This window comes from Colossoma macropomum, unplaced genomic scaffold (genome assembly GCF_904425465.1).
Source record: "Colossoma macropomum unplaced genomic scaffold, Colossoma_macropomum, whole genome shotgun sequence".
NCBI classification, from domain to species: Eukaryota; Metazoa; Chordata; class Actinopteri; order Characiformes; family Serrasalmidae; genus Colossoma; species Colossoma macropomum.
In genome coordinates, this window is record NW_023494785.1 from 35,376,909 (window position 1) to 35,395,345 (window position 18,437).

Genomic DNA, 18,437 nt, shown 5'->3' on the forward strand with positions numbered 1-18,437 from the left:
ACCAAGAGAAAGTAAAATGAAAATTCGCCAGAAAGAGAGAAATTCGGTAGCCTGTAACACAGGATAAAAGCCCCGACTCAGGACGACTATAACAAGGGTTATATCCCAAATTCCTGCCTATTAGTCATCTAAGGCACTATATGGCTGCAGAAACCTTTAGTCATTGCCCTACATAGGGCACTACATAGGGAGCACACCTATTTGGGATTCAGCCGACATTCTGCCGGGAAAATTAGGTAAGCTTGGCCTGCAAGGGAAGTGAAGCCAGAGCCGATGAGGCGTGTTGAGTGGGCGTGGCACCTCAGTCTGTTTACGCCCCTTTACCGAGTGCTCAGTGGTGATTGGTCCTTCTGAAGAAGAGAGGCGGGGTTTGGAAGACGGGCTTTATAAACTGCTGTTACTGTTCTGGGGCGATGAGCTTTAGTGCAGATGCAGTTTGTTGGGTGATAGCAAATGTGTGAACGTCAAAATGCTTTGTCACATAACTCGACCGGACTGTGTAGTTATGGAGGTGGAGGTTGATCCCAAAGCGAACGGAGAGGACTGTCTCAACAAGGTAAAATAACAGAAGACTTCGGTCATTAATTAAATGTTCGGAAGTTTGTGAGTTGTGGACTTTTTGCTGGACCGCAGCTGTTTATCTAGTTAGATTAACGTTTTACTCGTAACTGTTATGCTGTTACTTTACCATCTGGTTGAATGATCAGCAGCAAACACGCAAAATTGTAGTGAGTGAAGGATCGAAGCTGGTACTTGATGAAGTCCTTGATAACGTTGCACACGTTGTTCGTTACGTAATTTCTTCAACTTCATGTGCAACATTCACGGATGGCCTTTAGTACAGTGTTGGCAGTAGTGGTAGGAATAATACTACTAATCGTAATACAGTACTACGACTACACTATTACTACTACTGCTACTACTACTACTATTATTATTATTATTATTATTATTATTATTATTGATATTAGTGTGATAATGGTTAATTATCATCATTATTATAGCTCTTCACTTTTAAAATGACTTGTTATTAGGCTGTAATTAAGTTAATTCATTATTGAGTTATTAAGTTGTTATTAAATTAATTAAACCTCAAATATTAAAGGGTCACTCTGGCCAAAATAAAAAAGGAAACATCTCTTCATCTGCTGTAAACATGCCTATCCTACAGTGGTGCTGCTGTAGTCTTTGGAGTGAGATTTTCTGTTTTTAAGACATGGAAAACCCCTTTGATGATGTATCTTGAAGGTGTGAAGGTGTAAGGATGTAAACAACTTTGGTCCAGATGTACAGTACTGTCCAAAAGCCTTAGAAACCTAAGCATATTATGTAATACCATATATCTTGGCAATAAGTGTGGTTTTGCTTGTAAAATGACCAACTATCATTAGAATATTACTAGTCTATACATCACTGCCTATCGGCGAGGATTTTTGTATGGATGAAATGATGGACGGAAACACAAAAAGGATGCAAAATAGTGAATTCCATCAAACCAGTGAGGCTGAAAGATGCAATGCTGCACTACAGAATACTGCATAATATGATATAACATGGCTGGAATGCCCCTTTAAATCAACAACACTGAAAACACTGTGAGTTTATCAGACATTAGTGGATGTGACAATGGAGAAAAGGCATGGTAATCACAAGCTGTTTTCCAGGTATGTCAGAGACTGGGGATCATTGAGGTGGACTATTTTGGACTCCAGTTCACTGGGAGTAAGGGTGAGAGTCTATGGCTGAATTTAAGAAACAGAATCTCTCAACAAGTGGACAGTGTGTCGCCTTGCAGACTGAAGCTGCGAGTGAAGTTCTTTGTGGAGCCTCATCTTATACTGCAAGAGCAAACAAGGTGAGTTACTGTTTCACTGGATACTTATTGTGTGGTCAGCTCTCCGGTCTAAGCATTTACTCTATGAATGATGCATTGCCTTTCATATAGTCTCATGGCAGCCACTTTAATTGGCATGCACACTTTACATCCACTTTAATAAAAATTCCAACTCTCTCTGACCAGTTTATGAGCTCCACTTAACCTAACAGTGACACTGATATGCCTGATGTACTGGTACCAGCCGCACACTTACTACTATGTCGCTGTGTCACTGCTGTGCTGAGAATGCTCCGCCATCCAGATAATATCTGGTCAGAAACTGACCAATGATGAATAGGGGTTCGCTGAGGAAAACACATTTCACATTGACTTTAATCATCTTATGTCATATTGCTAAACTTCAAATCTAAAGCTACGTATCCTCTTTAGAGCCAACTTGCAGGCAGCCAATATTATGTGAAATAATATAAACACTGGCAATTGTGTTTACCATAGGTATGACGGGGTGACTAGGAGAAAAATTTGGTTTTAATAGAATTTATTGGAATATGCTTTGCTGACCTGCCAAAGTACATTTGTTGTAGTTAAGTTCATTTAACCCTGCTGATATGCTTGTTTATGATGGTCTAGTGCTGCTTTAGCTGCTCACCTGGCATGGTCATGCTGCTGACCAGCATACCAGCATCCAAAACACAACATATGCTGGTTTTGCTGGTGACCAGTGCATTAACTTCCACTGCTGCTGACCAGCATACCAGCATCCAAAACACAACATTTGCTGATTTTGTTGGTAATCAGCTATGCAGGTCTATGCTTTTTTTCTAGCAGAAGTCAACATGCAAGTTTTTAATTCATTCTTAGATTTTTGTACTGATTTTGCCTGAGAAATGTTTCACACAGGGAAATCGTTATCAGAGGTTCTTGTGTAGTCAACGTTGTTGCGATGTTTGTGTTTTTGACTACAGCTGATCGATATCTTGTGCCTAGGCCTTATCATTTGGCAGAGTAGGTCATAAAAGGCCTGCAATCCAGCACAAATCACAGCACATATACAGGCTTCTTCACTGCCCTGTAATACATGGATAAAGTTCAGGTGTAGCAAACAGAAGTAAGGCTGTTAGCTTCTGTGTCTGTTGTGCCGGATTCTGTGAAGTATAACATAAAAAATATATTTTTTTAAACATAGTAATACTGTGGTTAAGCTTAAGACATGCTTGCTGTTCGAATTTTGCCAATTTAGTTTTTCTCTAGAGCTACGAGGCTAATGTAGCTAACAAGCAATGTAAGCTTGGAGCTAATGAAGCTAACTGCATGCCTGAATCATCATATGCTTACCTCTTACTTGTTTTGCAAAAGGTTTTACATACTGTTACCTGTAAATTGGACAACAAAACAAAGGTTTGAGGCACGTTTGCACAGTGCTAACCTACTAGCTATAAGCATTCATTACTACTTAGCTATATTAGCCTCACAGCTGCAGTTCCAAACTCAAGAAGCAAACTTCAGACACCGAACATGCCTTGAGTGGTCAAGTACCGGGTAAAGGGACACCTGCGTAGATAAAATTTTTAGCTGTGGCCAATCTCTGACCATCAGAGGTTTACAAGTTTGTGATGTACTGTTTCAATGCAGGCATTTGTTCCTGATGCATGTGAAGGAGGAACTTGTCCGAGGAAGCGTGCGGTTAGACTCGTATCAGGTGGTGGAACTGTGTGCCCTGTTGGCCCAGGCAGAGTTTGGAGATTACAACCAGAACACAGCCGAATATTTCTGCACCCAGATCTACAGCCAGGAATCCAACCCAAGCACCATGAACAAGTGAGCCATGGTTCTATGTTCTGAACAAAATCGAAACTCACTAATTGTCTTAAAATGTTGATTGAAATTGCAGAAAAAATCTGTGCCAAATTAAACTGTTATAAATAATAATAAAAAAATAAATCATGGATCAATTGATTATAAAAGAACAGAAATAGCCAATGCAAAACACTTCTATCTCAGACAGTGGTTGCACCACATGATTTTTGGTCGCACCATATGAGGTTTTTGAGTTCAATGAAAATGTATCAGGCACCAAAATAAAAGAGGACTTTATCTCACCAAAGTTTACAATGAGCGTCTATAATCAAAATGTAGATTTACATATATGCTTTAACATGCATGTTTTTTTGAGGTCATACAACAATACATCCGTATGTGGCAACACCACAGCAGAACTTAAATATGTGATTTTTTTTCAGATTGTTTTTTGAGAAGTTTTACAAACCTTCTAAATATTGTCAGGTGTGCTTAGCATTTTGCTATATGATGTCACATTTTGTCATTTAAATGTCAGTATAAAAGTCTTAAAATAGGCTTTTCTTGATGGTCACACCAGATGGTATTTCATAAAATGAACAAGTACAGACAATTTTTGTTAGTATATTATGATAAAACTATAAGCAACTTTGCTAATTAGTGAAAAATGCTTTTCACAATAGGGCAAAATAAACAGGTTTTCAAAATTGGCCACACCACATGATATTTTATCTCTTTCAATGAGTGAAAATTTTAAAATATATGAAAAATTGGGAAAGCTTGAAGTAGGTATGTATATGATATGTACTAGATATACTTGATGTCTTTTATTTTGTTTATTTCATTTGAAAAAAAATGTTGGATCAAAAACGTCTGCATGTCATTGACCCATAACCCTTGGAACAGAAAGAGCTCTCAGTGTGGAAACACCAAATTTAAATGCACATATATATACATGTCAACATTACAACTTGACCAAATGCTGCTGCTACAATTAGGGTTTGATAGGTGGCAAGTAATTCATAAAATGATAGAAACTGGCAAAAGCTTTTATTTTAAATATGATATCATCATGACAGTCAGTGTGCTACAAACTATTGCTAGTTAAGGTCAGCATTTCTCCCTGCTCACCTCGGATATGTCCTCATCCTCCTTCAGTAGCTTTTTCATTCTTATCTTCTCGGTGCCATCTTTGTTTTTCTGCAGTTCTTGCCACTGCTGTCTATTTTCACATGATTCACATATAAAAATCAGCAATGCAAAAAAACCCTAAATTGAACTCTATAGTGCACTGCCTGCTGTTGTGTCAGCCAGTACAAGATTCACACACTTGCACTGGATTTGATACACTAAGCTCTCAAGGCTGATGTTTCTCATTCAAAGTTTTGTTCTACTTAAAATAATGCAGCAGTTACACGCTAGTGCCCATACAGGCATCTGAATGTAACTGCTACATCATTTAAGGTGGAACAGGAAATGAGAATAGGAAGTTAACTTCCACTTCATGTATATCTGTCCACTGTACACAACTCAGTTACAGTCAGCAAAGCCAGACTGTACCACTTGAGATGAGGACCACTGGTTTAACTCCTAAATTACTACAGATACACACCTGGATGTATCATTAATAGTTTGTCTTATCACTCTTGTACTCGTATGCATCAGTTTATACATTAGCTCACAGTAACTGGCCCAAAATGTGGGCTGTAAAAGCTCATTTTCTTATTGTGATTTATGCTGCTGATTGTAACAAAACTTTGCATCTCCGAAATGGAAACTTCATAGGAGTAAGGGCGTGTCAATTGTACCATTCATCAGAAAATGTTCGCAATGTACTTGGCTGACCTGTGTGTTTAATTCAGTGTTTGAGTGTAATTCTCTTTGCTTTGGCAGCATTATTGCTAGGCATAAAGAGCTACAGGGTTTGAGTCAGGCCTCGGCAGAGTACCAGGCTCTACAGCTGGTGTCCTCTCTGGAGAACTATGGTGTGGAGTGGCACTGGGCACGGGACACTGAGGGACACAAGGTGGCCATTGGGGTAGGACCGGAAGGCCTGCTCATCTGCAAAGAGGATTTCACACCCATGAACAGGTAAAGATACAGGAAGACAGATGAATACTGAGTGACATCAGAAGTATATCATAGTAGTTCATGTAAAAAGATCAAATCCACACAATTTTCATCTTACGCCAAATGTAGTCGATTAGCCAAGACAGAGAAGACAATTTGGTATCCAAAGTTTATTTCTTTAGTTTTGCACTAGCACTATGTGGCTAATGTAGCTAACAAGTAATGGAACTTATAACCAGAGGTGGAAAATACAATTTTAGTACTTTGTTGAACAGAATGAAATCATGGGACTTATACTTTTACCTCAGTTCGTTTGTAATAAAGTTCTTTCACTTTGCTACTTTACCTTTTCATAATCATTCCTGAGTGTGTTGGAGCGTTGGCCAGTTAGAAGAAATCATTGTTGAAAGATTTAGTTCTGAAAGCCAGTCAAAACAAAGCAGATCCCAGCTGCAAAAAAGCTTCAGCCCTGAAGAGAGACGTAAAAGATTCAATGGCGAAAGAAAAAAAGATGTTACCAGCACATAATCTGCCTAAACCTGCTGAAATCTCAGCTTTTCGCAAGTCAACTTTCACTCTGAGAAAGCATACAAACAGTTAGCGAACTGGCTAACTAATCCTAGCTAAACAGGTACTGTGTTCTGTGTTCTTTTATTTTTTTCTTTTTATTTCTTTTATAACTATAGCGGCTATTTATTAAACTTTAAAGCTGTTACATATGTTTTGCAAGTGCTTGTTTGCTAGTTACTTTCTAAGGCAAGCTAACGCTTAAGGAGCTAATGAGTAGTAGCACTGTCACAAAAAATTATATCATTACCAAAATATATACAAAATATGTGAAATGCAAATACAAACAGAAAGCAGTGATTAGTAAATCCACTTTTACCTGTATTGAATCGAAAGCAGTACAAAGGCAAGATATTTCATCTTTTATTGTATCAACTTCATTCATTCTGAAATTTATGCCTGCAACACATTCCAAAAAGTTGGGACAAGAGCAGTTTAAAACTAGAAACGTTGCTAAATGATCAGAGGTGATGTAATCTTGCTTGGAAATGAAAGCAGCATCCAGAGAACCCTAGACCTTTATGAGCAAGTATAAGCTGTGGCTCACCACTTTGCCAAATCAATGCATCAGCAAGATACGTTTAAGAACGTTCTTCAGTAAGTGTTTGCAAAGATTTTAGGTTTTTCACCCTTTACAGTGCAAAATATCATCAAAAGATTCAGGTAGTCTGGTGATTGTTTGTGCCAGAAAGGCCAAAAACTACAATAGAATGCCCAAGACTTTCCATCCCTCAGACAGTACTGCATGCTACCGCATGGGCTCAGGAATACTTTGATAAACTGTTAGAAAACACTGTTCTTTGCTCCATCCACAAATTCCAGTTAAGACTGGACTACCCATAGCAAAGGCTATATGTCAACAACTTTCTGAAATGTTGCCAACTTCTCTGGGCTTAACCTCAACTGAAATGGTCTGATGCACAGTGGAAACGTATTGTGGTCTGATGACTTCAGATTGTTTATGGAAATAACTGATATTGTGTTCTCCGGGCCAAAGAAGTAAATGACCATCCAGATTATTACCAGCATAAAGTTCAAAAGCCAGGGTCTGTCATGTTATGGTGGTGTATTATTGGCCATGGGATCGGCAACTTGCGCATCTGTGAAAGCACCATTAACGGCTGAAAGGTATATTAACATTTTGGAGCAACATATGCTGCCTTCTAGCCAGGAAGCATTCTGCACATGTGTAATCAGTGAGTGCTGGAGCTAAACTGGCTTACCTGTCTCATGTTGAGAACATATGCCACATTATGAAGAACAAAATATAACAATAAAGGTCACATGTGGTTGCACAGCTTAAGGCAGTGAGGGTGGTAAAAGGGGAAGGATTATATTACTGGTTAATATTACTTTTCTCCACCTGTTGGTGCACGATTACAGGAAAACAAGAACTTTGTTTACCTTTTGACTACATCAGCTTTGTAGCTTCAGTGCAAAACTAAAGTAGCAAACTTTGGAACTTCAGATGCCAAACATGTCTTGAGTGGTCGACTACTTCTGCAGTTAGAGAAAAATTGTGTAAATTTGATTTTGTGCTGAACTGTCGCTTTAAGAGATCTGCTGCCTCACATTTTCTAATAGTTTATAAAAAGACACCATTGTGGTTCCTTCCAGATTCATATATCCAGCCATTCAAATGGCCACTCAGTCTGGGAAGAATGTGTATGTGACCGTCGCTAAGGACAATGGAGATAACCTGGTCCTCCTGTTTAAATTCATCACCGCTAGTGCTGCCAGCGGACTGTACCGGGCCATTACCGAGATCCATGCGTTCTACAGGTGGAGAGTCATATCATTTGTAATGCTTTGCATAGATCAGTGTTTGCTTGTGAAGAAGTTTGTATTACATATGTACAGTTTTAAGTTCTACTATAATATAATGGCAGTTATTTTAGCAAAGCAAATAATCACAGAGATATGATAAGGTAAAGTGTATCTACTTTTCATTACTGAACTTGCCCATATGTGAAGGAAAATGTTTACATATGTTTTCCAGAATACTTACTTTGCAGGAGAGGGCAAAAACACTCTTACCTTTTAACGTAAGTTAATGTAAAGAGGTTTTATTACAAGTGATATAAGTGATTTTAGAGCATTTCTATTGATTGATTCTTCATAAAATTTTCACTCAACATAAAAATGACAAAAATGTAGATGTTTTTCTTTGAACACCGATGACTTTATGTATATGTATATGTGTGTGTGTGTGTGTGTGTGTGTGTGTGTATATATATATATATATATATATATATAGCAGTTTTAGATTTTCAACTTTATAAAGCATATGTAAATATAGATTACAAACTTTTTTCTTTTCTTCCAAATGAGTGTGCAGTTACACACTTAAACTGAATTTGGATCTTCTGTTGACCAGGCTTGATTTTACATATTAGTGGAAGAACTTTGGACAACAGAATTTAAAATTAAAACTTGAATGGACGCTTTTATTTTTTAAATGTTTATATTATACTTTCTGAGCATGCTTGTCTTAAATTTAGCTTGACAATGTCTTACATACTTATTTTTGTAAGAGGTACTTCATATTAGAAATTGGAATGTAAGTTAAATGCCATTACCTTCTCTGAATCATCTTTACAACTTTTGAAGCAGGCAAGTCACTCAAAGTCTTTTTTTTCTTTATCTGTGTTGCGTCTGCCTTCCTCTTCAGTGCCCAAAGCATTGCATAAGAGATGCACATGGACAGTACATTTTCTAAAATAGCTCAATGCTTAAATTTAAACAGCTTCAGTAGCTACATAGTCCAAATACTAGGCTACAGATATTACTTGATTGGCATAATATTAGTTAACCTAGAACACTACGACTTCCTCTGCTGATTAATCAACTTGTCAGTTTAAAAAGGGCATTTGAACTGTGAACCTATGACAGTAGACACTAAGCATTTTAACTCAAAGAGAACTGAGAGTTTAGCCTTGAACTCAGTGTGTGTTTAACCTTGCACGAATAACCCACTGCCACTACTAGACCCCTACATACTATTTGTCTTCGTTTAACCCTTCAGGTGCGACACAGTGACGAGCGCAGTGATGATGCAGTACAGCCGCGACTTCAAGGGCCACCTGGCTTCGCTTTTTCTCAACGAAAGCATCGACCTGGGCAAGAAGTACATCTTCGACATCCAGCGCACGTCCAAGGAGGTGTATGACCGGGCCCGGCGCACGCTCTTCAGCACAGGGCTAAAGAAGGACGCCCAGCACCCCTGTCTGTCCCCTCCCAGACAGCCAGAGGTGGAGGATGAGGAGGAGGCTGCGTATGAGGCCTGCAGGGAGAAGCTCCAGAGGCTGCAGGAGGCTCTGACCTGCGCCCTTTGCTGCGAGGCTGAGATTGACGCTGCCTTCTGCCCCTGTGGACACGTGGTCTGCTGCCAGAAATGTGCTGTCCAGCTTCAGGTGAATGATTCTTACTGTTTACAATTACACAATAGGTTTCTAATTAAGGATTTACCTACTTTGATTTCTGACTAACAGTCAACTAATCATCCCCCAACCTCACCCCAGACCTTCACAAAAAAGTGAATAAAGAAATAGCTTCCATTTCAAAAGGAATACCACTGATTTTTCAAAATTTCGGAATGGGTTAATCATTGAGACGTAAACAAAGTCATTCAAAGTGGTTCAGATTTCTTTGCAGTAATGGTAATAGTAACCAGGGGTCACAGTGTGTACAATTTAGCATGACAGTGCCTCCCACACCCTCTTTTTTAAGTGGTGGGCCTACATCATATTCAAAGTTGCACTTTAAACCAATATTTTTAGAGTGTACAATTTGTTTCACGTGTCTTGGGGGAAGCTGACACTCTCCCACGTAAGTAGCAACATGCGATAGGGGGAGACCCAGCTAGCGGGAGGAATTGGACACGACTAATTTGTGGAGAAGATTGGGCAAAAATCCAAAAACCACTTTATTCTCAATCGTATATTGCAAGGCACATCATAATCACAATATGTGCCCAAGTAATCGTAATATTAAATATTTTTTTCTTTGAATAAGGCTGTGGTTCTTTTATAATGTGATTAGTTGAACAAAAGTTTGGAATCACTTGTCATATTGAACATTTTGTTATTTTATATATAATATAACATACAGTGTAATTTTTAAATATCAAATTAGACAAGAAATGTTCAGCATTCAATATTTCAAGTACTTTGGGAACAACAAGAATTTGTTAAATACCAATATTCATTTTATTATAACTTTGTTCTCGATATTATACAGCTTTCTCAGCTTTTACAGAATCATCTACAGCTCTGTTCATCATTCTGGACACCTCTAACATTTCTGTGATTCCAGTGGTGATTCCAGACTTTTGAACAGTACTTGTACTTGCTGACTGATGGAACACATTCAAACCCGAGCATTCAAACACAGTAGGCTTAAATTATAGGTTTGTAAAGAGCGCAGCGGAAACCAGCCTGATCTACTGTACTGTATGTTTTATCTTGGTCAGTAAATATAAGCTCAGTGTCACGTCGTGCTCGAAAACGGTCATCAGCGCTCCAGTGACCGATGAAGTTAATCATTGAGGAAGTACACACTATAGACTTTGCATAACCGGTGGTTACCCTGCGCAAGCTGCAACGTGAGGAACCAGCTATTACCGTCCCGTGAGGCACAGACTGTTGATGACTAAAAGTCAACAACCTTGTCTAACCCTAAGCAGGGCCTTATTTAAGCTTCAGTAATAATGCACCACAGTTGAAAGCATTAGAACTGAGTAGTTGTGCAACAGCAGAAAATGAAGATTGGGTAATTCTAGTACTTCCTTTCAGTGTGTTTTAAAATTACCCAAGTTGTCTCTTATCCTAAATGTAGTCAGTCAACTAAGACATGTTCGGTGTTCTGAAGTTTGCATCTTTAGTTTTTTAATGAAGCTACAAATGTAGCTGATGGAAGCTTATACCCCTTCCATTAGCAGTATGCAAATTGCATGCCTAACTCATAGTATACCTGCCTCAAACCACATTAAGTTGCTGAGTAACTTCAAACCTACTTGCTTATTTGGATTCTGACACTACAACATACTATTATCTATAAAAACCAACAAAAGTAAGGAAAGAAGTTTGTTCAGCAATTCGGATGCAGCTCTAGTTAAACACCACTTGCCACTTTCCACGAATAGAGTTCAATTTATGAACCATTACCTTTTTAAAAGCAATAAAGTGACTGTTATTGTTATTTTTTGTTTCTGTAAAAAGTGGAGGGATCTGTACTTTTGCATAAAATAAAATTGTTAAAATTAGCTTTTAAATGATGACAAAAGCACTTAAAATGTCTGTATCCAGCTTTGAAATGTTGATTTTGGGCAGTCCCATCTCATAAACATCGAACATTTCTATGAAATATGTTTATTAAAATCTTCCAGTAACACCATAATTACAATGGACGAATGATTTTTCAATAATAAGGAAATAAAAAAGGGCATTTTAACATGTGTCGCAGATTTTATGCACAACCCTGTTACCCAAACCTGTTCCCCCTCGGAAAAATGGGACATTCTGTTCATTATAATATATACAGGAATTTGCATCATGTTGTTGTTTTCTCCAGAATGACCATGAGAGAAGTCAGTACTCAGTTGAAAATTAGATTAAAATACATTTTCAACTTTTCTTTCCATTCTATGTTGTATATGTTTTTTCTACAACATTCATATCACCTAAATGGGGAAAATGATCTGTGTTCAACCCTGTTACTTGCTTCAACCCTGTTGCCCAGTCATTTGTGGTAAAAAAGCTCTTATAGTATCTGATTTGACAGCCTGAGGTGGGAAAATAACATTTTCTAAAATAAAAAATAACAACTTTTAGCATTTTCTTTGGTAAAATAACTCTTCACAAACACACTAGCTTTCCAGCTAAAAGATATGATGTGAAGTATGTTACGCTGTGGCAAGGCTAGTAACGCTAGCTGAGGTGTGCTAACGTCTGTTTTAGATCAACTACCCCTTTCATCGTGAACTTCAAGCCACATGTGATCTAACATGGACTTTTGTGGGGTTAATGTAGTGCAGTACAGTGACAATGTGATAGTTTGCTAACTAGCTAGGTAAGCAGTGTTTGCTAAAAGGCTACCTACAGTGGAATATGCCACTGTTAAAAATGAGTGAAATGTGCCAGGATCTGAGAGAAATATGCTAATAACTGAGTGAAATATGCCAAAAACTGAGTGAAAATTGGCAACAACAGTGAAATATGTCAGTAAACAGGTTTAATTAAAGATCATAGGAGTCTGCCAGTGAATTACAGCAGTAACTGGGTTGAATCTGCCAATGACTGAGTGGAATATCCTTTTGTAAACATGAGCTTTGAATCACTTTTACCTCAAAGAATAAGCACTTAAACACACCAGCTAGGAAAAAATCTGAATGAAAGAGGAGCTGGCTTATCCAGATCATTACTCCACTTCAAGTTTGGATGTAAATAAGCTTGAGTTACTTGTTAGCTACTTTAGCATTGTAGCTGCAGTGAAAAGCTAATTAAGCTAACTTCTTTAAATGTATCTTGGTTGATCAACTACAACTGGGGTAAGGTGAAAATTGAGTAAACTTGATTACTCACCAAATTATTCCTGTAACTGAATACTTTTATTTTTGAAAAAGTCCATAATATTCATGATGATGTCTCTCTTCAGTGCTGCCCAGTGTGTCGTTCAGAGGTTGACCGTATTCAGCATGTCTACCTGCCCACTTGCGCCAGTCTGCTTGATCTTGTGGAGCCACGCAGGGACATTGACAACAGACACATTGGACTGGCACCTGACAAGAACATCCCAGATGGTTACAGAATGGAGGAGAAAGTTTGTACAGCATAGAAAGTTGCAGTGGGTTCATCTATTGAGTGTTCTTTAAAGGGGCTGTCAACTTATTTCCTTAATCCATTTTTTTGCTGTCAGCTGTAAGGTCTTGTGTGGATTTACTATTGACTGTCAAGTAAAGAACATTAGGCCTTATTCACCAACCATTCTCAAGAAGAAATTTCTTCTTAAAACCCATTTATGCTTTTTTCACGTTTCAAAGATTCTGATGTTCACCAGTGTTTTCTTATTTGGGATTTGCTCGTAGGTAAGAACAGAATCTACACACGCTCAAGAGCACAAAGGTGCGAACAAGGCGGTTTAAGACCACGTCATGAATCTGACGTAGACTTTTTCTTAAGACCCTTCTCAAGAATAAATTTAGGAAAACACCTAGGAAGATTTTGGTGAATGATGTTGGTCATTTCTGTAGATTCTTGCAATTTCGTGTTTTCTTTTAGGTAGGGCCACATTGAGAGGAGCTGGTGTTCCTCACCAGTCGGTAAAAAAGAAGGGATTTTCATTTGTTATCCCTTGCCATACTCCCACTTCACACAAACCTAAGTCGCTTTAGTTGAACCCAAGCGACTACCAGTGAACGAACTAGCAGGCTAGCGTTTTATAGTGTGCCTTCCCGTTATTCTTCCTTTCATCATGCCTTCACTTTTTTTTAGCGTCCCTCAAGATACATAAAATACTTGGATAACAAACAATGATTCTAGACACAGTGCTATAATTTATTTATTTAACATTTGCTTATGTTGAAATGGCTTCACCACTGAAAATGCCAGCTCATAATTCAGAATTTCCAACCTCGGACTAGGAAAAACAAAAACAAAATGCCTCATCAAATGGGAATTCCTACTTAGACGTTTGCTTTAGATCCATCAACAATACAGATAGCCCTGCTCGAAGAAAACAGCATGGACCAGCAAAACCAACATATGTTGTGTTTTGGATGCTGGTATGCTGGTCAACCAGCATGACCATGTTGGGTGACCAGTTGAACCATCACCAGACTGGCATAAACCTGCATTAATCAGAATTTTTCAGCAGGGAGTAGTTGGTTAAATCTGCAAAACTAACCTAATAAACATAGCTCTTTTAATGAGGTACTTGAAATATGGAGGTTAACGCAAAAAGAAAGTTACTTATCGCTCATATCTCTAATGTTAGTGGCTAGCATGTTTGCAAATAACACTCACTTTTATGCAAGCGTCCAATTTTCCCAATTTTGTAGCTTGATCATGTGTAATTTCAAGCTCCCACTCCAGAGATAAGCTGATTTCAGCATTTCTGTACAGTCTGAAACATCCACACAGTCCTGCTGCTGAGTTCTGAATTCTGGTAAATGATCTGTTTCTATCACATCTAACATTGCTTAATTATTATCATTTTACAGATTGTTAGTATCATTAGGATTTTTTCATATTTGTAGTTGAGTTTACGGCCCCTCTAGATTCAAAATAGTTAACTCACTACAATACATGGTAGCATACTGTGAGGACATGTTTCTCTTTAGGGAAAGGTCAATGGGTGGAAAACCTTTGGAACTATAATTCTGCAACAGAAGACATTTTGCATGAAGTGACAAAAGCTGAAATGACTGTATGCGACATTGTCATTCCTTAATGTCTTAATACTATGCAATACCAACTCTAAAATACAAAGTATATATTTTGTATTTATTTCTCTGTTGTGTCTAACCTAATTGTGCAGTAGGATCATGTTTTGTGACCAGAAGGCTACAACTTGAAGGCTACAACTTGGTGGCGAACACTCCATGTCAAACATTACTGCATTTTTTTAAATAGAATTTTTTATCAAAACTTTCTTCTTTTTGTGATGTATGTTTAAACTATGTGGCCATTTCACAGAGTTAATATATTTGCTTTTCTTAAAGGAATGTAATGCCTTCAGAGAACTTGCAAGTTTTTTGAGTGTTCTATGCACATGATATACATTATACTGTATGTCTGTTTGTAAACACCTGCTCATTCAACATTTCATTTGAAATCAAGGGTATGAATAGGGACTTTGTCCCCTCCTTGCTGCAGTAACGGCCTCTACTTTTCTAGGAAGGCTATACACTAGACGTTAAAACATTACTTTGAGGATTCAGCCACAAGAGCATTTGTGAGGTCAGGTACTGATGTTGAATGATTAGTTCTGGATCGCTCCAACTCATCAAAGGTATTGGATGGAGCTCCATCACTCCAGAAAATCAGTTGCACTGCTCCACAGCCCAATGCTGGGACCTGTATACCCCTCTAGCTGACACTTGGCTTTGGACATGGAGACTGTCCAAAGGCTCATGTGCGGCTGCTCCAGAGAGTCCCATTCTACTGGCAGTGCTTTTCTATTGAGATTACAAGCTGTATTGAACACGTCAGCAAAGGGTGCACCTTAAAGTAGATGAATTGACTAATTAGAAGGGGTGTCTAGAGGCAGTTATGTGCAAAATTTTGGGCAAAAATGTCATATTTTGTTGATTTTTGAAGTTAAAAGAAGTAAACACAACCTCTGTATCAATCTGCTTTTAAAAAATTCTATTTTTTCCTGCGAACAGAAAAAAGTAGGAATTGTGACAAGTGCCAAAGTTCAGACACCCTTCTAGTAATGTCTCTGATTTTAATCAACACATTAAACCTTAATTCACACATCAGGACTAGTAACAAGTGTCATTAGAAATTGACAGCTGATGACGATTGCAGAGTGTAATTGATTCTCTGACTCTTCAACCTCAACACCCAACAACCATGAGATCCTCTAAGCAGCTGGCTGAAGCTAATGATGTCTGCAAAGTAGAGGAAGGCTTTAAAGCGCTTCCAGCTTGCAATGTTTATTCTCTGAAATGCCATAAAGAAATGAGAGTTATGGGCAACTGTGGAAGTCAAAGCAAGACCAAGGAAAGTCTTAGATAGTTGGCCAGAAAGGCAAAGCAAAACCCCCATATAACAGCAAAGGGCCTGCATAAAGGTTAAGCTAACAGGTGTGGCAGTGTACCCTTCTCCTGAGCGGCGTTGATTGTACAAACATGACATATATTGAAAAGTCCTGAGAAGGAAACCTTAACCCCCACCACATCTGAAGTATGGAGAACAACATCTACATGAGCCAGAGGCATTTTGGAAACAAGTGCTGTTGATGAAGTCTCACTGGAGCTCTTTCATAATCACCAAAGGTACATTTGGAGAAAAAAGGAACAGCATTTGATGCAAAGAACACCTTGCCAAATGTTAACCACTGGGGTCAATCTGTTGGGGTTGTGTGGCAGCCAGCGGCCCAATTTGATATTTATCAGTTACTAAAATGAGGCTAGCTTTAGCAACAGGATCCAAAATATATCTCAAAATCTACCATGAACTACTGTAGCATGCAAACTGAATCTTTGGGATGGCCCTCACAGTCCCCTGAAAATTTGTGGGTAGATCTTAAACATGCTGTGCGTGCAAGACATGCTTTTTGTAGTTTAACAAATTTGGTAAGGGATGTCCAAACATTTGCATACAATTGCATATGTATGGTCAAAGGTATGGACAAAATCCTAATTCAGGCTTCAAGATCACTGTTGTGTCCATCTGTGCTTTGTACTGTTATCCTTTCTTCAGTAAGTGTGCAGTCACTTGTTTGTAGAAGTAGACTAGAAGGATCCAGATGGATCTGGATGGCTCTGCAGCTTGGAGCACGCAATGTTCTCTCAGCAGGGAATTCACATTACACAAATCACCACCCTGCAGGACCCTTGCATTCTTGCCCAAAGTTCACTGCATGTCTCAATCTTTACATTTTAACACTCAGCCACAGCTGGTTCTATCTGAACCTATACGGCTTATTCAGGCACTGTGTACATAAACGTTACGTAATAGGGAAACGTTGTAACTCTTATGTAAGACACTGCCTTAGAAGGTCAGTGTCTCAGGAATGTGCTATCTGCTGGTGTCATTAGAGGTCAAAGGTCATTCTCTTGTGCTCTGGTGTTCTAAATCTCAACTCTTTATGTCGCTAACGACGGCTTTATGTTAGCCTTTTTTGGAGCAATGTACTCTGGTCAGACAAAGCAAACATAGAGCTCTTAGTACGTACTTTATATATGAGCCAAGGACTCCATACTAAGGAAAGATGAGTAGAGCAATGTGATGGGAATATTAGAGGAGAACTTAATGTCATTGGCTAATAAGGAAGAGAACAAGATAATGACAAGAGCTAGAAATATTACCCTTAGCTGACTAGTTAGCCATTAGCTAACATCATGCATATGGTACCCTACTAGATACAACAGTTTATTGAGCTTGCAGAAATCATTGTTTAGCATGGCTATGCCTGTAATTCCTTTATATAACTAATCTAATAAAGAACCATCTGAACCTCCTTGGTTTTGGTTTTTAGATCAGCCAGTTAGGTATCTATAAGCTTTTAAGGTGAATTTCTACAAAACATGCCATTAAGAGTTTTTGTGGAACCACAAAGGATGTGTTAGAGTTAATGTTATGTTCTGTAAGAGTAGAAATATAACACTGATGGCAACTCTTATACTTTAAAATACTCTTATGAACCCTTGTAAACAGTTATTACAGCTATAAACAGTGTAAGCAGTTATAACAGCTCTTTCTGTCTTATCCCCATAAATCAGATTATTTGTGAATAATTACATAACATATAGTCACGTGAAGGAGCAGGTACACCAAATGAAATATTTCTTTTATTTTGACTTGTGTGGAAGTACCTGTATTAGATCTTCAGTTAAACGGTGTGTACCGATAAACATTATGTAATAGAGCAAAGAACAGTGGAAATGTGACTTTTCTTTCTTTCTTTCTTTTTTTTAAAGTAAGTATACTCCTGGCTTCTGTAATTGCTATAGTCCATTTTGGCAGAAACAACTTTATGTACTGATTTCCTATATCTGTCTACCAGTTTTTGACATCTGCTAAGAGAAATATTTGCCCACTCCTTCATGCAGAATTCTCAAAACTGTACAATGTTTGAGGGGTTTCTTGCATGTATAGCCCATTTCAAAACCCCTCACAGCACTGCAGTAGGAATCAGATCTAGGCTTTGACTAAGGTATTCCCCTTGAATTCTTCCTTTAAAGCCATTCCTTCATGGATTTACTTGTATGTTTGGGATCATTATCCTTTTCAATGTCCACTTCTTCAGTTTCAACATTTTGATAGATGGCCTCCCATTCTCCTCAAGCACTCTCTGGCATGGAAGAGAATTCATAGGCAATTCTGTGATTGCAAGTTGGTCAGGCCCTGAGGTAGCAAAGCAGCCCCAAACCATAACATTTCCACCACGCTTTAGAGTTAGTATGGCTTTCTCTGAACAAATGCTGTCTTTGGTTTTT

The 18,437-nt window shown here is 38.3% G+C and overlaps 1 protein-coding gene across 1 annotated transcript; it reads left to right on the plus strand.

The window, feature by feature from the left end:
• The first annotated feature begins 385 nt into the window (after positions 1–385).
• Positions 386–15,619, plus strand: mylipb (myosin regulatory light chain interacting protein b). The gene is made up of 7 exons (XM_036592537.1): positions 386–556; positions 1,665–1,855; positions 3,470–3,655; positions 5,528–5,725; positions 7,889–8,053; positions 9,297–9,684; positions 12,926–15,619. Exons 1-7 carry the CDS (start codon positions 470–472, stop codon positions 13,103–13,105), a joined length of 1,395 nt encoding a protein of 464 aa, XP_036448430.1. The 5' UTR covers positions 386–469; the 3' UTR covers positions 13,106–15,619.
• Positions 15,620–18,437: the final 2,818 nt, after the last annotated feature.